This window comes from Podarcis melisellensis (genome assembly GCF_964234715.1).
Source record: "Podarcis melisellensis genome assembly, chromosome: 4".
NCBI classification, from domain to species: Eukaryota; Metazoa; Chordata; class Lepidosauria; order Squamata; family Lacertidae; genus Podarcis; species Podarcis melisellensis.
The window spans coordinates 34,761,571-34,784,957 of record NC_138531.1 but is presented as its reverse complement, the minus strand read 5'-3'; the positions used below and the strand labels follow the sequence as shown (position 1 = coordinate 34,784,957).

The following is a 23,387-nucleotide window of genomic DNA, read 5'->3' as shown; positions in this document are numbered from 1 at the left end:
GCTTTTGTGCTTGGAGTCACTCAGGTCAAAAAAGGCCAGCAAGGTAGGGAGCAAGTCTTCCAGGACTCAGCCATGATGGTGTATGGTGTGAAGTGTAACCATTCATGATAACCTGGTTCCATACAGGTCTGTTTCATGTTTGTCACTTCCTGTTGAGAAACCAGTTAAATGAATTGGCCCTAGTTCTTACCATGCTGTAATATGTGGGTAGTAAAACTGTATCCACAAAGTATCTCAAGTCTAATTTTATGTGGCCGATGATACCTCCTGAAGCTGCCCCATTTCATTCTTCTCTCTCATGGACAGAATATATAGGTAAGATAAGATCTATAGCTTGCTGTGCCAGTTCAGTATCACAGAATTTGATGCAGCTTCAGCACAGGAGAGAGAGATTTTGACCACATGACTATTTAGACAATATGACATTTCTGCCATATCAGAATTACTAAATACCGCCTGAGATGGCTTAAAACCTTCGATTATTTTGTAGACATAAATATATAACAATGTTCCGTAGTTTTTTTTTAGTTAAGCAAATCTTTTATCACTAGCTCTAGTCACATTAAGAGGAGATGAGTAGTTCTATTTTAAAAAAGTTTCTTAAGGATTTTGCCAGTGCACTACACTCTCTAGTGCAGTGGTTCTTAAACGTCTCTGGGCCAAATTTTTTAGAATAAAAAATTCACTGGCTCCATTTATTGTTGGAAAACAAAAACACAGAAACAACTCCTAGCAGTGCTTGATTTTGAAAGAGTATCCACATTCTACAAATAGAAATTATTTTGATACTATACTACACTGAAATATTTAAATGTTACTTTGATTGTCCTTGAATCTTGCCCCTATGCTTGCCATCGTCTCCAGTGTGGCACACCACACCTTTGTGCTTCCTGGGCTTCTCTATATTGCATAGAAAGCAAGACAGAAGAGTTCTGATATTCTATATACCCACACAAATATTCACATATTTTGGTTTCCTTGTTGACGATGAACCTTCATGTTCTGTAGTATACCTCCTATACATGAATTTAATTCAATCAATGCAAAAGGCGCTTATATTTAAACCACTATAGTACAGAAGCACCCATTATTGTTTGATTTTACTCATGTAGACACATACAGGACGTAAATTTATGTGTGCATCAGCCATGTACAGCTCAGTAGAATCTGTTGGCTATTTGCAGTATAGCCATGCATTAAAAAGGGACTCAAAAAGTACTTAAACAAGGTTTTAATAAGAAAAACAAAAACTCCATTTATACTAAATACATGACCCAACCACCAACCCATCCCCCAGGGTAATGGGAGAGCTAGGTGCTGCTCCTTATATACTACACCCAATTGCTGTCACAGCTTAATCAATACAACTCAGCAGCACCTGCTATGTTTCACAGCTGTAAAGCTGGGTCTCGTTATTTTGCTCTGGCGCTTGCTCTGGCCCCTTAAAGATGTACACATCGGGTGGAGCAATGATGAACCTTTACATTTAAAGTGACAATTCAACAGAACCTTCTGACACAGCCTGCTGAATATGCTGTCATAGCTTGGGCATTTTAAAATATAGTTTGGTGAATCCCATTTTGGATCATAGTTTTTAGAATGTGATCGAAAGCAACATGTCAAAATATTCTTAACTAATAAGCCATTTAACCCATACTGTTTCCCCCTCCCTTTTGATTCTCAGCTGTTGCAATGTTGACCAGCTAAAGGCATCAATGAAGTACCAGATGAAATTGCAATATTAATCTGATTTGAACTTGCTGAATTTTAAATCCATGGGAGCTCAAGATGAAATTTAAACAGCAAATTAGACTTATGCTGTCGTAAGCTATATTTGTTTCCACCACACCTAAATACAGTAATCAACTTCTACCTACTATCAATGTTATTCCAGCTACCATGACTGAAAACATGAAATGGTTGGCTATGCCTTTCCCATATCCTGTATTCTGGCCCAGGAAATAAAGTTTGTCAGAGCTGTGATTGAACTGAAGGTATTTTCATTTCACACAGCTGACTTCCTTTGCTAGGTGTCATTGGAAGATAGGAAACAGTCTTATATAGAGGTCTGGTCCATGTAACCATACACTGTTTACTGATGAGCTAATAAGAGTCAAAGGCTTTGTTCCAACCTGGCTATCAGAAATTACTTAATTGGAGATGCTGGAGACTCAACCTGAGACCTTTTGTGTCAAAGCATATGCTTATCCATTGAGGTTAGCCCCTTCAAAAGTTGTATTTCAAAAATTGTAAAAAGAAAACAAAACCCAAAACACACACACACAAAACAACTAATTGTTTCTACTTACAGAGATAATTCTGTCTTGTCTTCCTTGCCTTGTATTTTCAAGTGCTTCAAACTCTTCTTTTTTCTAAGTTCATTTCTTTCTTTTTTAAAAAAGCCTTTTTTCAGAAAAGGATTTGATTTCATTACCTAAAGAGTTGTTTCTAGAGTTCTTGGGGTAGAAGGGGCATAAATGTGACTTTTCAAAGCGAAATGGAGCATTTGAGGATAGAGATGGATAGAATGGGCTTAAGTGTAGACATTGCACTTGGTCTCATACAATGCATTTCTGGCTTTAAATTTTTTTTTGGTATCCAAAATAAAATTGTACATGGTTGAAATGACATGTTGCTGTGATCTGAAACCGTTGTAAGTCCTTTCTGTTGTGCGTGATTTATTTGATGTCTTAAACTCAGACTTAATAAACCCACAGAAAATTTTTCCTGTAATTTTTCAAACAAACAACCATGTTCATTAACATGTTTCTGGAGCTTCCTGATTGAACTATTCCATCTTCAAATTCATGTATTCAGACTAGGTGTGTTAATGGTTTCCCAATGGGGAATCAACTTAAAATACTTCTAAGTAGTACCACTTCCTCTTTCACTGCTCATTGCGCCCGTAAATGTGCTGACTTCTTTGTGTCTATATAAAATGTACTGTCCTATGTGAGGGCACAAGCTTCTGTTACAGATTTCCATCCTACTTGAGTTGAGAGTGGTCTTCCATGGAAAAAGCAACATTCTGGAAATACTTCATCTCATGTTGTGGGCATATGTTTTCCTGGCTGTGTACCACTGGAGTAGTAGTTTGTTCAGAATACAGTTCTGTTACAGCCCAAGGGTTTGCAGCTGATTTTCTTCTTGCCAAAGGACCTCTACATGAACATGATGTGTCTTGCAGGCACAGGTCTGCAAGAAATGTGTGTAAGTTTCAGCCAACGAAAGCCTCTCTGTGATGTGTACCTATATCAAAACATTCTCTAAAATATATACAGTGGTACCTCGGGTTACAAACACCTCTGGTTACAAACACTTTGGGTTACAGACTCTGCTAACCCAGAAGTAGTACCTCGGTTTAAGAACTTTAACTCAGGATGAGAACAGAAATCACAATCCTGCGCTGCAGCGGCAGTGGGAGGCCCCATTAGCTAAAGTGGTACCTCGAGTTAAGAACGGTTTCAGGTTAAGAACGGACCTCCGGAATGAATTAAGTTCGTAACCAGAGGTACCACTGTACTTGATGTTCTACAAAGAACTATGAATTTATACCCTGATCTTGAAAGATGTGTAGTTTCCCAGACTGCACTGCCCTTAATGCTGCCCACTACACATGAATTTGAAGTGGAGTATCAAAAACATTTTGTGATATTGCAGGAGGAGAGGTGGCTGATTAAAAATACCAAACAAGCTGGCAAGGGCGACAGGGATGGGGCCCTGGAATTTCTGAACCAATTTGTAAGCTTTAGCAACACTTTGGAACTTGTGTCAGGTTTAGCAAATATGCTACAGATGCTAGTAACGTGAAACACCCTGTCCCTCCCTGCTTTGAGCCATCATAGTTTCCTGTCTTTTATATAACTTGTAAAGAAGCTCACCTTGGCACATATTGTAGGGACCGATCTCTTCATTTTCTGTTGTTTGGCCCCTTGAATAGTTAGGAGACGATTTCATAAGCATGGATCAACCTTCCAACTGGGGTCTGCTGAGTAGAAGTCAGGGGAGTGATGAGTGCACCAAAATTCTTGACTCTAAAGTGTGAAGATATGAAGTGATGTAAATTAGGGAAGCCTGCTGTGTACATACAGCACATAATCAGTCCTTCAGTCTGTCATCAATATATGAGATGAGCCTGATTTTTGAAATTCTAAAAATGCAGCTTTGGAAATTCATTCCATCAGAGAACAAGGTAAAGGTAAAGGGACTCCTGACCATTAGGTCCAGTCGTGACCAACTCTGGGGTTGCGGCGCTCATCTCGCTTTATGGGCCGAGGGAGCTGGCATACAGCTTCCGGGTCATGTGGTCAGCATGACTGAGCCGCTTCTGCTGAACCAGAGTAGCGCACGGAAATGCCATTTACCTTTCCGCTGGAGCGGTACCTATTTATCTACTTGCACTTTGACGTGCTTTTGAACTGCTAGGTTGGCAGGAGCAGGGACCGAGCAACGGGAGCTCACCCCATCACGGGGATTCGAACCGCCAACCTTCTGATCGGCAAGCCCTAGGCTCTGTGGTTTAACCCACAGTGGCATAAATACAGTCTATATTATATTAAGTATATTAACAATGGAAACTAAAAACCCAAGGGTTTCCTGGTATTTTATTGTGTATTACATCCTTGTGCTTTTAATTACAAAAAGGGGAATTTCCCCAGCCCTGTCATGGGGTATGCATGTTGCTGAACTACAGTACCATCATCCCTGGCATATACTATGCTGGTGGAGGTTGATAGAAATTGGTTGCAGGTCTTTCCCCTGCCCTACAATATACAGAAGAGCTGCTTTCCATTAGTTTCCCTGTTGTTCAGTACAAATTGAAATTAGAATAGCAGTATTATAATATTAACATCTTTTTAAATGATTTCTTTTAGTAAAATTGAAAATACTCTTGGGAACTATTATTAAAATAGGAAGCAGTATCCTCTCATAATGCTGTGGTTGGCGTTCAGTGCTAGTGGCTGTTAAATCTTATAATAGATAACGGGTCTGATGCTAAGCTGTCAGGAACTGGTTGGACGCAAAGGAATGGTGGGGGGAACCTGCTGTGTAACCTCCAAGGGAAGAAGGCTCAGAGCCCAGGGAATGGTTGGTGGGACAAGTGGAGTGGAAAAGAGAGAAAAGACTGGGAGGAGGTGTCGGAAGCTGAAAAGTTAGCAGGGCTTCGTGAGCTGGGAGAGTCTGTGACAGAGAGCAGTCTAGAATCAGACATAAGCTGAAATGGGAGGAGGAAGGCTAAGAGGCAGAGATGAGTTAGGTTTGTGAAGAGGCACAGGTGTTTCTCCTTCCTGCTGTGACAAGCTACTGATCCCCCTGGTCTCCCAGAACCAGGAGAGTCATAAAGTGGGAGGGGCAAAGACAGGCAGGCAGGCACAGTCTCCAACTGCTCGGAAAACACTATGGAGAGAAGATGGGAGGCGGGAACCTTTAGTCTTGGCAACTGCTTCATGGGTGCAAGACCTGAGTTGCTGTGTTCATTAGGCCTGACACTCCTGTGCAGATCCTATTTTGCTAATAAAGAGTTAACTCCAGCTTGCTCAGTGTGATGTACTGCTGGTTCGCTCCTGCCGTAAGATCAGTGACCCTGTTGAAACAGTGCCCCTGGTGCCTGCTAATAGAAAGGAGGGGAAGTGATTTTCCTCCTCCCTCCCCTGCAAAAGAATATTGACTCTAAATATTGAAAAGCCTCCCCCCATTTTTGGGGGTTAGCAGGAGCCCCCACTAGATCAAATGCTTTTATCTTTGTGGATGGGCATCTTTGGATCCAGCCCAGTGAATATTAGTTGAGTGAGTGAAGACTACATACAAAATTTACATTGGGGAACAGTTTGAAGGCAAAGTGACATTATTGTGTTATGGTGCAGGGTTTGATTCAGACTAAGGGTGGTGTCCATCTTAGCAATTCTACTAGCACAACCACTTTGTGCTGTGCAGTGGGACTTCCACTCCACATGCCCTTAATCTGCTGTAGGTGTTTTGAGGAACCCCAGAACGTATTTAGAGAGTGTTGGGGCAAAGTGAAGGGTTCTGTTACGCTTTCAATTGTGCTTATGCTAGTAGAAGTGTTTAGTTGGATAGCTCCCAAAGTGAGTTGCACTCAAACCCCATTGAAATCAATGTAGAGAGTTAACAAGCTCCAATGAAAGCAATGGGATTTATTAGCAACACCCTGTGGCTATAAAATTATTGACTAAACATTGATATTTGAAGGTTATCTCCCCCACCCATAAACCAGCTCTTTTTCCTTTCCCTGCACACATTTGTTATATCAAACTTCTGATTTGTGTTTTAATGAACGTTCACTTCCAAGTGAACTTAATCATGATTTCTTTTTCATTCTTTTACTTTTGGAATATAATTAAAGTAGCTCTAAACTGATTGTCCAGTTCAGAAGTGAAATGATTGCCTTATCTTCAAGGGTCAAGAACTTCCAGCAGCCTCCAATCACTTTATCAGCAGTCATCTAACTCGTGGTGTTATCTGATTTTTTTAACAAAAGGCCTCATTTTCAGGGTACTTGGAAGTCCTGCTGGCTTATTCAAGATGAGGATGAAGCACACACTACCTGTTAACAGACTTTCTCTTGATTATTACTTTGCATGTCTAAGGGCTAAGACATGGGGAACTTAACATGGATGATGATGTAGCAGGTGATGAGTATTCATTGCTGGTAACTGAAATTCTAAGAATTTAGAAGGCTGACTGAAGTTGGCATATTTCCCACCTCCCCCCACCCCAGAATTGTCAAATAGGGATTCCTGCCAAACTATATTTGGGTTTTCTCTTTCTGGAAGGGAATTCTGGTTGAGCATTTGAGCTTTCGCCATGATCGGCAGATGAACAATTTCCAAGGTTTTCCTGTGTTAATTGTTTCTATTCATGTTGCTTACTCAATGTTACGTTGGTTACAAAGGCAGTACAGCAGATCTTTCCAAACTCTGTGCCATGACATGTCAGTGTGTCGGCTGTGGTGTGTAGGTGTGTTGTGCGAACACTCTCTGTGCTCCTCCTGGAGCTGAGAAGGGAGTGGGCAGCCTGCTGGTTTGCTAATAAAACTGAATTACTGTGTCGCGAAATGATACATGCCTAAAAAGTGTGTCACCAGCATGAAAATCTTGGAAAGCTCAGCAGTACAGTGAACTGAGTTGGGGTGTGTCAAAAGAAACCTGTTGACTCAAACAGGTATTGCAGTGAATAACTACTATTATTTACAAAGCACCTAAACATTTTTTGGCGGCGTACAGAGATTTAAAACAAAAGCAAGGCAAGCTCATAATCTAATAGAAACAATACAGAAGGAATGAGGGATGGGAACAGAAGAGGAAAACAAGCAAATGCAGCTACCAGTTCTAAAAAATTACATAATTGCTGACTGGCTGGTGAGGAAAGAGAAGGAGACGGCAGTTGGTCACAGCCTCCTCTCTCCTTGATACACACATACTTTGGAATGGGCTCCTTGAAGTTAAAGGACACATTGCTGGATGATTCATGACATTCAGGTGTGTGGTAGGTTATCTACCGCACACCACTTTCTGCAGATTTGGTCTCAATTCTGAGTGGTGATGTTGATCTGTAAGCTGGACAGCTGTCCTCTTAACAGCAGTGTGCAGTTTACAGGGAACAATTAAGGGATGAAAATTCTTCTATATCAGCAACCAGACTAGCATGCAACCAGAGACCAAATTGCTGCTTTGCTGTAAACTTTGGTGTACCTATCTACCCTCTGATACAGCCAGATGGAAATGGCTGTTGAAGGAAATGGGTTCTGGGAGAAGAAAAGCCAGTTCAGAGAACAGGTTTCTCAGTGGCAATCAGCCATAATAACTAAAAATGGGACCTCTTATTACAGGCAGCATACGTCTGATTATCACATGCTGAGACAAAACCAGGGATGGCTATTTCTAGCACGGCCCGGTTGGGATTGTTCATGGGGCGTATAACTGGGTATTGCTGAAGGCAGAATGTTTGACTAGATGGACTTTTGGTGTCATCAAGCAATGCAATTCTAATCAGTGGTTGTCAGCTGGAAGTGCCTTCTCCCCTTTCTCTCCTAGGAAGTGGGCGTACACCTGCTACTATCAGCCTGAGCACAGCTGGCTGGGGGACTTAAGACTGACATGATGGCTTGTTTGGGGAGCAGGGCAACGCGAAACTGCAAGGGATTTGCGGGTGGAACAGTGTATGTGCTTACTGCTGTTTTCATTTTTTCAGTCAGCTGGGAAGTGGCTGACCCAGCCAGCTGAGAAAACACACACACACACACACACACACACACACACAGCTGCATTTACTGGTTTACTGTATTTTCTAACACCCCCCCACCTTATTTGCATATTGAAGCGAATCTGCGATTCAGCAGAGCTCTTGTTTCAAGTGTGCAAATTATGAACCAGGGCAGTTGTGACCATGAGATGTGCCTTTCTTGAAACCAACAATTGTGCCCCAGAGAGCAATGATATATCGGATATATATCAGAAATCATGCTGTGCTGTCAGCAAGAGAACTTAGTGACTCTGTAGCCTCACCATCATCACATGCATAACTCTCAGACATGTGGAACTCACAGACATTGTGCTGACGCACTGGTAGAATTGTAGAGGTGGAAGGGACCTACAGTGGTACCTCGGGTTACATATGCTTCAGGTTACATAGGCTTCAGGTTACAGACTCCGCTAACCCAGAAATAGTACCTCGGGTTAAGAAGAAGAAGAAGAAGAAGAGTTTGGATTTGATATCCCGCTTTATCACTACCCGAAGGAGTCTCAAAGCGGCTAACATTCTCCTTTCCCTTCCTCCCCCACAACAAACACTCTGTGAGGTGAGTGGGGCTGAGAGACTTCAGAGAAGTGTGACTGGCCCAAGGTCACCCAGCAGCTGCATGTGGAGGAGCGGAGACGTGAACCCGGTTCCCCAGATTATGAGACTACTGCTCTTAACCACTACACCACACTGGCTCTCAAGAACTTTGCTTCAGGATAATAACAGAAATCGTGTTCCAGCGGTGTGGCACCAGCGGGAGGCCTTATTAGCTAAAGTGCTGCTTCAGGTTATGAACAGTTTCAGGTTAAGTACGGACCTCCAGAATGAATTAAGTACTTAACCTGAGGTACCACTGTATTAGGGTCATCTAGTGCAATGCAGGAATCTTTTGCCCAACATGGGCCTTGAACCTAAGACCCTGAGATTAAGAGTCTAATGCTCTACCGAGGGGCAGGGCTTTGCCACATGCCTCTGTCCCTCCTCACACATTTGTTTATGTGCCTGAATAGGGCTTTTGAGAAACTGCATAGTCAACAATGTGATTCACCAAGGCTCTTCTGTGGCCTTCATTGCATCGGAAAAGCTTTTTGCCTGGAATGATCAGTTTGCAGATGACAACTGTGCACACTCACGTTGTGATGATGAGAGCCTTTGGGCCTTACAGTGACTATTGCTGAATCAGCAGATTATTTACCTTTTAATATCCACTTGTTTTTTAAATAATAAACATTATTACAATAAGCCCTGTATATATTTATCAATAAACAGTCTGCAGGATTAAATTGTGTCAAAAGTGAAAAAATTGTATATATTACCTTATACTGCGTCATCAGTGTTCATTGTGCTTTGGACTATCACCAGCAAAAAAAAAAATATGGCTCCCTTCTCTGAAAAGCATGCATTCAGAGTTTTGACAGTGGGGAAAGTAACAAGAAATGGAGAAGGGAGGGAATTGATAGCAAGAGATAAACGTAGGCAAGTGCATGTAAAAAGGTAAAGGTAAAGGTACCCCTGCCCGTACGGGCCAGTCTTGACAGACTCTGGGGTTGTGTGCCCATCTCACTTAAGAGGCCAGGGGCCAGCGCTGTCCGGAGACACTTCCGGGTCACATGGCCAGCGTGACATCGCTGCTCTGGTGAGCCAGAGCCGCACACGGAAACGCCGTTTACCTTCCCGCTGGTAAGCGGTCCCTATTTATCTACTTGCACCCGGAGGTGCTTTCGAACTGCTAGGTTGGCAGGCGAAGTGCATGTAACCCCCCTCATTAATTGTAAACGGGTGTGTGTGTGTCCCTGTGTAGAAAGGGTTGATGGGAAGTGCGGCTTCTCAGGCCGTCTGCTGATGTCCACACGTTCAGCCTTGATGTCTGCATATGGACCTCTATGGGAATCAGAAGCTTGATCACACAGGTTCCAGCTGCTGTGGAAGTCTACCATGCAGGCTTTCCTGGTACACGTGTCCATGCCTAATGTGTAAATATCATCCCTTTATGTACCTGGATTCCCTTCACTTGATTCACTCATGGAGAGAGCTGTACTTGTGCTCAGTTATGATATCTGAGTGATAGGGAGATTTTTGCTAAATGAAAATACTTCCAATCTAGATCTCTTATTTCATGCTTACATAGGGCCTTGATAGCCAAAGGTACTTTCCTGTTTGGCATATCCATCAACGAACACACAACTACATGGAAAAATGAAAGTAATCACAATAACAAGCTGAATACAGGAGTCTTAGCTCCAAAACCCATGATAACTGGAGGCAATATTTAACTCTACAATTACCAGCTACTATACCAGGTACTGGCATTCAGACCCTGGACAGTTGACCAAGGGTGAATACGTATAGTCTTTAGGCCCCAAAACATTATCCAGCCCTTGTATAGACAGTGGGGAGAATGTGGTAGGTGGGTGAACTGAACTTGCGAGGGAACCATTGCCGTGGTTTTATTTCAAACCTCCTTCAGACTATTTTGGCTGAATTGTGACTTCAGGAAGGTAAGACTTGTAGAATTTAGCTTTGCTCAGAGTTGGAATATAAAAAAAACCCCAAGCCAGCTGCTGATGCTCCATCAGTTTTGGAGCAATACAGTTCCTTTAAGTGTATGCAGGAAGCTGCTTGGAGAATTTCTTCTGTTGTTTTGCTCCTTGTATGTCAAAAATGCCAGCAGCCCCCTGCCACTTTCGTGTTCCTCTGATCTTTTGTGCTGTCGTCCAATGCAACCCATTTTATCTGTTGTTTCAGGGCTGCTCTTGTCTGACATTACAAAGATTTCTCCCAGCTGTTTCCCCTTCCCTTGTTTCATCCTTGCCTTCAAAGGCTATATTGCTTTTTGTTGTGTACACCTGTTTGTTCAATGAGATGAGAGTCCCTCTCCCACAGAATTTAGTACAATTTATGATTTTAAACAAGTAGTATTACCAATAAAATGTATGTAGGTCTTTTTTTCTTTTAACATGTTGACCAGTTTTTTCCCATGTGTGCATGAAGCTTGTGTGTGTGTATAATCTTTACAAAACTATAAAATGCTTACAATGATCAGTAACCCAGACAATGGACTTATTGCTTCTTATATTGCCAAATCATTCTGCTATGCGAAGTAAATAAAAATTGACTGTTTTATGGAATGAAGCTGGCTTATAGAATGCGTAATGAGGCCTATTATTGTTACGCTTTTATGGTGTTATGGTGCAATTCCAGGCTAATGAAAAAGAGGGAAGCAAAATTGTGCATGTGTATGTATGTATTGTATGTATGTACCAACCTAGCAGTTCGAAAGCACATCAAAGTGCAAGTAGATAAATAGGTACTGCTCCTGTGGGAAGGTAAACGGCGTTTCCGTGCGTTGCTCTGGTTCGCCAGAAGCGGCTTAGTCATGCTGGCCACATGACCCGGAAGCTGTATGCCAGCTCCCTTGGCCAATAAAGTGAGATGAGTGCCGCAACCCCAGAGTTGGTCACGACTGGCCCTAATGGTCAGGGGTCCCTTTACCCTTTACCTTTATGTATGTACTGTATGGTGCTTAAATAGGATATTAATTTCTAAATTAGTATTAACCTTCCAAAACTTAGAAAATATTTTAAATTATTTATGTTTTATTTATTAGTTTGTAAACTTTTTATACTGCCTTTTCTCCTCAGATCTCAAAGCAATGTAGATGGCAGTTACCTTATATTATTAGCATAACAATACTGTGAGGAAATTTAAGGCATTCAGTTAGATTCATGGTTTACAGTACTTAGAATGTGAACCTTGGTTTTGCACATTTACACCCAGCTTTGTGTGGACAGGTGGAGTCCCCTTAGTCCCAGGCGACCCCTGAGTGGAATAATGACTCAAGACAACATGCTATTGGATTAAAATTGGCCATAAGATTCACCTGTTGTGTGGGCAGGGCGGTCCCTCCCCTTACTTGGCTGATCCCCTGGCAACATCTCCCCAGGTGGGATTGGGCGATTGGCTGAGATAGACAGAGACCTTCAGGTATCCAGCCTGGGGAGGGCGAAGCCAGCCTGTACTACCAGATGCCGAACTGGGATCTGGGGGCTGCGCACAACCACGCAAAAGGTGCCCCTTATTTGATGTGGTCATTCCAGCTGTTACTCATTAGGGCTTCTTTATATTGTCGACCAATATCACCAACAAATTTTGAAGTGGTTTCAGCCCTATGCTTAAAGGACGAAGGGTGTGACCCTGCTAATTCTTCTGGACCTCTCACTGGTCCTTGATACTACCAGCCATGGTATTTTGGCCCTAGGCTGTTTTTGCTATGAGGTCCTTCTTGTTCCCCTTTCTTTCCAACATCTACATGAAGCTACCGTGAGGGGTGCCAAACGTATGCCGATGATTCCCTTCTTTACCTTTTTTTTTTTTTGACATCTGAGTTAAGTGATGTGTCGAAAGTGGTGAAATTGGTAGTGGAATGGATGAAGGAGAATAAACTGAAATACAACCCTGAAGAGGAAGACACTGAGTGTAGGCGCTTCATCTACTGGAGGAGACAGTGTTCTTCCTGTTCTGGAAGGGATTGCACTCCTCTCCAGGGATCAGTGTTGTGCCTAGATCCAGATTTGTCACTTGAGATCCCTGTGAAAGAATGCCTTTCCTCAGCTAAGGCTGGTGTGTCAGGTACAACTCATCCTAGACTGGGCTAAGTTTTGCTAGCCTTCAGATGCTGACTACTGTAATGTGGGGTTGCTTCTGAAGCTGCAGCTATTTCAAAATAAAGCCATATTTTCAAGCACAAGTGCTTGGACTTTACCTTTAAAAGCCTGACATGATTTGGGGCTTGAATACTGAAGGATCACTTCCCTTCTCAAAGATGAAGGTGGTTATGTATTGAGGACACTTCTAGTGGTCTCCTACAGAGTTCACCCTCCTGAGGAGCAGTGAGTGGCAAACAGAAAAATGGCCTTCTCACTAGTGGCACCTTAGTTATGGAATTACCGTATTTTTTGCACCATAACACTCACTTTTTTCCTCCTAGAATGTAAGGGGAAATGTCTGTGCGTGTTATGGAGCGAATGCCTATGGGTGGCGGGGGGGGGGGGGATCTGCTGCAGTCATGAGCAGAGGATCCATGGTTCCCCTTCCTTCCCTCCTCCGTGGCTCGCTTTGAAACAGGAAAGTGGGAGAAGAGCCGCTGAGTGGGGAGGAGAGAGGGAAAGAGAGCCTGCTTGCTTTAAAGGAGCAAAGCGGGAGAGGAGAGGAGCCTTCTCCCCTTATACCCCTCTCCTGCATTATTAGCAGCATCCTTCTCCACCCACCCCACACATGCTCCTTGTCCCTTGAGTGCTTTTCCTTCCCTCCCCACTTAAAACGTGGTTACAAAGCACGGATCCACATGGATCCTCAGGATTTTTGCACTGGGTCATCCCAAATTCACCATCAGATCACATAGCATGTCCATGGCTACATCTTGCACCAAAAAAATCACGCACCCACTGTTGCCTGGGGCCGCAGTGGTGCAAAAATGTGGTTACAAAGCATGGATCCTCAGGATTTTTGCATTGGGCTACTCTAAACTCACTGTCAGATCACATGTCTGTGGCCACAGCATGAACCACAAAAATCATACATCCACTGTTTCGTTTAGAATATTTTTTTATTGTTTTCCTCCTCTAAAAACTACGTGCGTGTTATGGTCAGGTGCGTGTTATAGAGCGAAAAATACGGTACCTTCTTAGGTAGCCTTGGTTTGGGACTACATTAATTTCTTAGCATCAGGTACATGTACAAATTAGATGGGCTTAATATATTATCAGCATACAATTTCCCCATTTTTATAAGTCTTAGTATGTATGATTTTCTTTTGGATTAAGGGTGGCACACATCACCTTTATGAATGTATTGTAATGAGTGATGCCTAAAATACAATAAAAATAATCTGAATATGAATCTCAGCACCAGGTGATAACTTGATAATTCTTCCAGACTTTATAAGGGGTTTTTTAAGCTGCTGCTTTTATTGTTTGTTTGTTTGTTTGCTTAATTATTATTACAGCTGATTTTTCTGCCCTTGTATTTTTTATTGTGATTTCTTTGTAAAGTGCCCTGTAAACATGGATACAACCACTGTTTTGTGTTTTTAATTTTATATAAGAGGAATATTTTTTTATGTGGTGGTTGGTTGCAGCAACTGCATGCTACTGGTGTTCTTCATTATGATCCATAAAATAATACCTTTGTAACTGCTGGAAGAACAATCGCCACATAACATGAAATGGCTGTAGCTGAATATTTTGTTACAATGAGTAATGTAAGCACTGTAGTAAAATAGATCTTAGCCTGAATTACTTTTCTCTTTTCATGCAGTTTTTCCTCTTCAAAATGGGAATGTTGCCATAGTGACCGGAGGCACTAGAGGAATTGGTTACCATACTGTGAAGTATTTGGCAAGACTTGGCATGCACGTCATAATAGGTACTGTTGGTATTGCAATGATAAAAATATTTATTAACAATGTAATGTAATGTAATTTGATTTAATTATTAGTTACCTTTGCATCACATTATTTGCCCCAGGAGCTCTGAGTAGAATTGCAAGCCTAGCCATCACCCCCATATGTTGGTTCAGTTGAGAGATGATAATGATAACTCACAGTGTCTTCTATAGACATAAAGCAAAGTAAAATTTAGCACCAACAGTAATGCATTGAAGTTATGGAACATTGGCCAGGATCCTAGAGGGTTGCAACCAGTAGGGGTTACTTCTTATGCAAAATAGATCCTTTGAACACAGTTTGATTTTCCAGGTGTAAGGTTCTTGCGAGAGCTATTTGGAGAAAATAAATAGCAACAATAATAATTGCTGTGCTTGCAGGAGCTTTTTTTGCGGGTACCGAAGATATAGATCAGGCATAGGCAAACTCGGCTCTCCAGATGTTTTGGGGCTACAATTCCCATCATCCCTGACTACTGGTCCTGTTAGCTAGGGATCATGGGAGTTGTAGTCCCAAAACATCTGAAGGGCCGAGTTTGCCTATGCCCGATATAGATGGAGTCGAGGTGAGTTCCGCTGTTAAAGTAAATGGCACCTTGTGTTCCCTGGTCATTATGGAACAAACGATAAAATTAATGCAATTGTTAATGAAGTTGGTTAAATTGGCCTGTAAACTAAGGACAAGGTTTGGAATTTCGAGTACAGTGGCATCTCTCTGACCTCTGGGTAGTTGGGTTTTTTTTGGGGGGGGGGGTTGGAAGCTCATAAAAAGCATTAAGTTCAATGTTTGTCCAAATTTGAATTACATGTAGCTTAGTTCCATGGTAGCTGTGATTATAGTTTGTTTGTTTTTTTTAAGCTGAAATGTCATTCATTTGCATTTCACTCTGAATGGCCTTATTTTAGTTCCTTAAAATGTGCCAGTTTGTGTATTTGAAGAAATGGCTGGCTGGCCTGACTTCCATGTCTGTTTGGGTTACCTTGTCAGTAGTTAGAAAAATTTCAGTCTGTGACTTGGGTAAACAAAATGTCTCTTCTTTACTTTCTAGGCAGCATTAGGCTTGACAGCTTGTATCATCTGATAGACAATGCACTGCTTTACATGTCTTCTAAATGTTCTAAAAAAGCTGTCCCTGCTGTGACTGCACTTCAGGAGATAAAATGTTATTTTTATTACCTTTTCCCTAGCTATGTAACACAGTAAGACTAGAAAGAGTTTGGCATTTCATCTGCACGGGGAGATCCTATGTGACGATGATAAAATATACTTGCCAAGGCTTCGTGCTACAAATAATTATAGGCACACATCTATACTCCCTCTGTTACATAAATAGTAGAGAAGGAATATGGAAAGTTTTCCATCATAATTCTTATCACCAATGAAAAATTAGTATCTGGCAAAATAAACAGTTGTTTATGTTTTACCAAGACAGCATGTTCATAGAAATAATGATTTTGAGATACTGATAACAAATCATCCTGGAAAGTACACTGAGAAAAAGGAAGACCTTTGGCTGGGTTTCCCTGCACAGATACAGTTTTGCGTAGCTGAGGTTCAGATCATGGAAGATGCTACAGTGAGCAGCAATCTGAGTTTCTTGTATGAATTTCAGAATGAAAACAGGGCTCTTAGCTGCCATCCATCGCTTTTTACCAGCTGATTGCTTTGAGTAAACCTCTTTACCTTGTCATTTTAGTGTTGATTTATATGTTCAACATTATTTACATTTAGCTTTTATTGTAAAGTGAGTGTTTAATCTCAGCAATTTATGAGCCTTTGAATTGCAATTTCTTTTTGCATCCCTTCACATATACGCTCCACATCAATATTTTCATCCACCACATTTGCAGCAAGCCAACCTGTAACAAAAACGCTTGTTCTTTGGCCTTTCGAAATGGTTGGTTTTATTCTGCTTCCTTATTTGTGGAGACATTGCTTATGGACAATCCTTACTACTTTATTTTTTAGCAATATCTGGGTGAAAACGAAAAGAATTAGTTGCAACCAGTTCTGTGTGCTCAACAGAGCTCTGGGGTTGGTTTTATTTAATAGCAGCCACCTCCACCCCATGGCAAACTGCTTTCAGAATAGTGGGAACTAGTTGGAATCCTGGTTTTGTCATGCAGCAAGTCCTAGCTGCTACAAAGAGCTGTGGATCTCTTGTTTACTAATAAGTATGACTGCTGAAGTTCTCCTGACACCTGCTGCTTCCTGGTGTTAGGGAAGAGCCTGTTGCAAGGTTTTGTATTTTAACCAAGTTTCACAAACTTATTTCAAACTTTGTTTAAGAGGAGAACCCAGGCTGGTATGAACCAAACTGCGCCAGTGTAGGGGGGAAAAAAGGCTCATCATAGTCAAGGCAAACAAGGGAATTTAGTGGAGAGGGTACATTCACCTAAGATAGGGAGTTAAGGGAGTACCTGAGTCCACGGTCCATTCCTGATCTCTTATCTATCGTTAAGTGGCCAATAGCAGAATTTCTGAACTGAACTGCAGAAGCTGTGCAATTACACAGACTTAAATGCACAACAGCAGTAACTGAAGAAGCACCAAAGCCTTCCCCTTGCAAACTGAAATATGCATGCTTGGTAAGCAATTACTTAATGTGTCTTTCCTTCTCTTGAAATCTGTGGATATATAATCTACCACCCCCTTTATGAGAGGCAATGTTACTCTGCTTGGAGCGTAGAAAGACAATGTTAAATTAATACAATAATGTTGTTTTTGTTTTAACTACTTATTTGTGTTTCTATACCATATTTTTATCTTGTGAACTGCCTTGAGATCTTTTGATGAAGGGCTGTATATAAATCTTAATAATAATAATATAGAATTTTATGTATTCATTTTAAAATATATATGTCACCTTGAGAGTTTAACTTAACATAACATATTAATATAATAATTTAAAAGTGCAGCTTCAGCAATAATAAAAGAAAACAAATTAAAACAAAAATAACAGAGTAAGAAAATACAACAAAATTTCTAGAAGACGTGTTTAGAAATATTATTCATCTGGAACTGCATCCATATGGAAGTGCTCGGGTTTTCTTAAAATAATGAATATGCAGCATGAAATATGTTAATATGCAATATGTTGTCCAGATGAAATTAATATTATCAGGACTTAGACAAGACTCTGGAGGCTCTTAATAAGCCTGCTTGCTGTACCGCAGCTGATGGATGAGGAAGAAGATCAGATGAAATTCTTGCAGGGATTATCATAGAAGCTTCCTTCCCCCCCAGCATAGCTACATCCAGTACTATGGCACACATTGGATTTTAATTCCCTGCTGTAGAAAATCACTTAGGCTGAAAAAGTGAGGAGATTTGATCTCATGCCCATAGCTTCGTTCAATGAGAACTCCATGGATATGGCAGTTTTACTGGAGGGCTTGTTCGTTGACACTGCATCTATTTTTAGGGATTAGGATCAAACTGAATGTTTGCGCTGTGTAACCCCCAAGATTATTTCTATAGTGAAAACAAATACCGTTAAGAGTTATTTTCCCTCTTTCTTTTGTTTAACTTTCTTCTTGCCGCCCCACCCCACTCCACTGTTAAATAAAAAGAGATCAGCCAGGCAGTGCTGATATAATTGAAAAGCTGATCTAATAGATGCAGAGTCAATTGCAGACCAGTGTTCATGTCAGGAGTTTGCAGACAAAAATTGCTGTCTGTGTCTATAACTTTTAAATCTTATAAAGACTGCTCATTTGAAATGGTTACATAAGATTTTATTTAGGAAGTGTGTGTGTGTGGATTGCATAGGAGAAAGAAAGCTATTGTGAATGCTAGAAAATTAACCCATTACAAACTACTTTCAGAAAATGCACAAGGAAAATGAATGTGTGTGTGATCTTTTTGGTCAGCTTTACATTTACCTATAGGCATTGTTGCACAGCAATCAGTACCTAAGGGATATTCTTTAAAATCTGTGGCAAGTCAAGAATGGTTGTTATGAAAGTAGAGAGACTGTGGAGTTATTAACTAGCTTAGAAGAGTTCAAATTAATTTTGAAGGTTTGGCTATAGGCTTTTGTTTTGCATTTGACATGAAATATAGAATTTGTCCTAAAAATTCAACCTGGACATTCATTTTGATAGCTCAACCTTCAGTGCAGATATTTCATTACAACATTTTCCTGTTTTGCTAATGGTTGTAGGGACCAGCTTGATATTCAAAACTGAAATGTAGAGTTGTATCCAGAATTTATGCCAAATAATCTTTCCATATTTCTCCACACCCTCTGCCTTCAAGGAAAATAGGACATATATTACTGTTCCTTCTATTTCCTCCACTCCCCAGCTTGAAAATGAATGCAAAAGTTGATCATGTATTTGAACACCAGTGTATTCTGCCTTTAACTGCATTCCCTGCCCTCACCTCCCTAAAATGGATCAGAGGCTAAGCTGCTTCAAATACAGAAATGTGCCATAAATTTACAAACCAAGTTTCAGTCCTTAAGTGAGAGAAAACACATCACATTTCTCCCTTTCCGTCTGTCATAGCTTAATTGAAAATAGATGTGCAGTTGGGCTGATATCTCATCTGAAACATGTATTTATGTTCTGAATGTGTACCAAATTTTATTCCAGGATCTCAGTGTTCAAGGGAGATGCTGTGTTTTTAAGCCAATACTGAATGAGCAATTAAGCTTTTCTCCACTAAGACCTTATTTCACTCAGCCAATAACAGAATTCTTTCTTATATTTATTGTAACTCCCCCCTCCCCTTCTCTGCTTCCTTTGCTTAAACATTTAAGAATTTCAGGTGTAGATTTTTCTTTTTGCAGGATTTATTATTGCGCTTTAAGTCTGTACTCCTGACAGTTTTTCACAGTTATTTTTCTCTATCTTGATTTAATAACAGCTGGAAACAAGGAAAAAGAAGGCCAAGAAACTGTGATGAAAATAAAAGAAGAAGCTTTAAATGCAGAAGGTACTTCTATATGCCTTTCCAATTAAAATTAAAAAATCAAACCTCTTCAGCAATGTATTTTTCTCATGGGCACTTTTCAGTTCAAGGTACTGATTGTGTGGATTTTTAACAAACATGTATGTGACACTTGTCATTGAAGTGATCAATTGACCATGCACAGGGCAAGGTGATCTTGCAAGGAAACTGGTCACAAGCCTTAGATACTAATAGTTATGCCTTGTCAGGGCAGATCTAGATGTTAATAAATGATGGTTGTTCTGACTGGATAAGTGTAGTGACACATTCTGCCTTTCTTCTTTCCCATGCGCCAAGATCTATGTGCCAGTGCTCCTTTAAAGCAGTTCTCGCCCATCCATGAGGCGGGGTGAAGCAGCCCCCTCAGGTGGTGGAAGCGCAATAGGTGGTCCACCACTTCTGATGCTGGCAAAATGCTCCCTCTCACCAACTTTCAGTGAGAGGGAGGTATTCCAGCATGCAATGTTGTCGCTCCCTGGTGTGGAGGAGACGAGTGCCAAGGCCTTGCAGAATGCCCCCCTCTTGACGAATTTTGGTGAGGGGGCGTGTTATGGCAGTGGGGGCAGGCGGGACATGGTAGGGGAGCAGGAGGTGGCACATTCCCATTTCACCTCAAGTGGCGAAATGGGACAGGTTGCCCCTGTTTTATAGTGTGCTCTTGAGAGCTTGCGCAGCCCACTGATTCTCACCATAGCTGCTGTTGTTTCTAGCGACGCTGAAGAAGGGAAAATGGGGCACTTTTTTTTCAGCCGGAACTCATTTCCGGCACCTCTCAGGTGGGCACCATTTGCCATTCTAAGAGAACAAGGGTGGCGTTCGTGGTGAGTTCCGGCACATTTTTTTCTTCAGAAATAGCACCGGGAAAATGCACACAGAGGCCACGTGAGAGATGATTAGGCAAGTGAGGAATTGCATGGTTCATTTGGGATATTTGCATAGATCAGTCATTGCTTTTTACTGCAAAAAGTGACACATGGTTCACAGTTGCTTTTTTGTAAGAAGCCTGCAGACTGTAAATTAGAACAGTAGTAGGAATAGCACAGTCGATACATGTGTGTGTGTACGCAAAAACACAGTATTTGTTCATAATTAGAGTTTAACTTGGGAAACAAACCAGGGCAGATGGTTGAGAGTGGTTGTTGGCTTGCTTGCTTGCTTGTTTGTTTTAAGACCCAAATGGGGGCATCAGCCTATGTGGCAAAGGGTATTGTTTGTGAGTAAGGCAGAGTTGACATTTAGCCTCCATTTTCTCGGAAGATGCTTTCAAACCACGAGAAGAGAATATTCCATATGTAATGCAATGAGCACAAATATTTCTACTGTAAGATAGCAGTTATGACAAGCCGAGAGGGAACAGAACATCAGTTTGACAGTAAGCAAACCCTGATAAGATTCTCGTGAAACCTTTTAAAATAACTTGTCTAGACAATTTTTTTTAAAAAGTCTGTACTGTCTAAATTTATTTGTGTAGATAATTGGCAAAGGATTAAAAGAACTGTTAGGCTTTTTAAAAGTTAGTTTCCTGGTTTCAGGTAGTATTGCAGAGCTGTGCAAAGATGCTTGTGCCACCACATTCTCCCTTCCTTTATCTACAGCGTCTTCATTTTCTTAGTATGCTAAACAGACATCTGATGAACAGTGACATGATAGCCATGTAGAGGGCAAGAGTGCAGCCTTTCAGATGTCCTGTATTGTTTATTCTTTGACTGGTCAACTCCTTCCAGGGCTGTGTATAACACTGCTTGGTCCCAGAGTGAGGCTAGTTGTTCTGTGGTTCCAGAAGACTCTCTTAACTAAAGCTACCAATGAGTAAGAGGAGCTGACACGTGCAAGCCAACATCCCCAGTGAATGAAGCCATGGGCAATGCAGTCTGTAGGACTCGTCTGAGAGGTGGCAGTTTCTGATGGCTGTAGATGCATAGCCAATAGTTAAGGTTGATGGAGGCCTCTGGTCTATAGCCATATAGACCAGTTTAGTCTTGGATATGGAGCGTTGGCCCATGATCTTCTGCCACCAGAAGCTTGTTCAGGCAGCACACAGCCCAGAATACCATCACCATCACCATCACCATTATTATGCATTCATCTGTAGTGCTACAGTTCTCATAGAGTTGTATCCAGTGCTGCAATAATAGAGTTTCACTTGTGCAACAGTATTTTCTCTTCTTCTCCCCACACATGCATAGAATAAGCTCCATAGTGCCCCCTGACCCACTGGAGCAGATTTGAGGGTCCGATGTGGGTTACAGAAGAGAAGAGGGGAAATTCTTGTTGCACAACATGAAGTCTACTAAGTGAACAGAGCAGCAGCATTGGTGCAACCCATAATTTTAGCATTTTAATATTGTGAGACTTGTGCTAAAGTATAAAACTAAATCCAAATATAAAGCATGTCCCATGCCTTCTTTCCATATGGCAAAGGTTTGAAATGAAAACACACTTATTAAGGCATCGTACGTGGCAGACATTTGATTCGCACGGACAAAGATTTCTATTGTGTCCTAGTTCTTTTCCCGTGGAAACAAAATGCATTGGGCACTTGTATACCTCCTGGACCACTTTATTTGCACGATTTTCCTGGAGCAACAGATCTCACCAGGAGTAACTTGCAACAAATATATATTGATTTAAGCTGGAGACTGCTTCCTTTGAGGAAGATGTATTTTTTTCAAACTATAGTTAGGGTGTCTCGTAGTTTTCTCAAGAATAACATTTTCATCAGTGCAAGATCAGAGGGAGAAAACGAATTACATACAGTGGTACCTCTAGTTGTGGACATGATCCGTTCTGGGGTGCTGTTTGCACCCCCAAAAGTCCTCAACTAGAGCGCGCTTCTGCACATGCACAGAGCGCGATAGAGCACTTCTGCGCATGTGCGAAGTGCGCAGAACACTTCTGTGCGTGCATGCACAGCAAAACCTGGAAGTATACACTTCCGGGTTTGCTGCGTTCGCAAGCCGCAACATGAACCTAACACAACACAAGGTATGACTGTAGTGCTTATTTTGCAAGCCTGGCTTGTGCAGGCTACTGCTTCCTTCTTTTAACAGCTGTTTCAGTACAAGGTGAATGCAGAATTAGGTATTATGATAATGCTTATTTTATTAGTTATTAGGTATCTATATATGATATTCATTACACAACCTCCTTGTCAAGATGCTTCCGATTAGCATGTCTTTATTCTTAATTTGCTACCTGAATTTTACATTTGTCTTCTTGGATCTAATTTTTGTAATTCTATTTTCAGACGGCGAAGTTCCCTTAGCAATCACTTATTCCAAGCACATCCATAATATAAGCAAGACTTTGAGTAGCATATAATATATATTCATTAATAATCTGTGTCTTGATAACCACCGAGACAAAAGCTGATTTCATGTAAAATGCATAAACCAGAAGAATCTGAATAGCAGATGGAATTGGTGTCTGAATGAGCATAGGTGGTTGCCATAGTAAATAGAAATGGTTTGGACTGGGAGACTGATACCACCCAGTAGTCTGTCATTTGAATGCCTACTACTGTTGAACAAGGGAGGAGCAAACGGAATACTATTGTGGATGGAGGACAGGCCAGCATCCCTGATCTTAAAAAAACAGCAACCCAATAATACAGAATTACATTTGGATTTTAACTAAGGGGATACATGGAATGGTTGGGCTATGTGGGTATTGATCTGGAATGAGTCAAGAGCTGGGAACTGGAAGTCAGGTCTGAAGAGCAAACGGGATC

At 41.3% G+C, this 23,387-nt stretch overlaps 1 protein-coding gene and 1 long non-coding RNA gene across 4 annotated transcripts in view; one reads left to right on the top strand and one right to left on the bottom strand.

Moving 5' to 3' along the window:
* LOC309367971 overlaps positions 1-23,387 on the bottom strand; it is a 370,139-nt gene that overhangs the window by 110,419 nt on the left and 236,333 nt on the right. The window lies entirely within an intron of this gene.
* The window catches only part of ZBED1 (zinc finger BED-type containing 1), a 125,309-nt gene that overhangs the window by 42,238 nt on the left and 59,684 nt on the right, over positions 1-23,387 (top strand). For 2 of the 3 annotated variants that reach the window (XM_081907588.1, XM_081907586.1), the window contains exons 2-3: positions 14,575-14,682; positions 19,574-19,642. In XM_081907588.1, coding sequence (XP_081763714.1) covers positions 14,575-14,682; positions 19,574-19,642 — 177 coding nt within the window. The remainder of the gene's footprint in view (positions 1-14,574; positions 14,683-19,573; positions 19,643-23,387) is intronic. The other variant, XM_081907587.1, reaches the window with a different exon arrangement.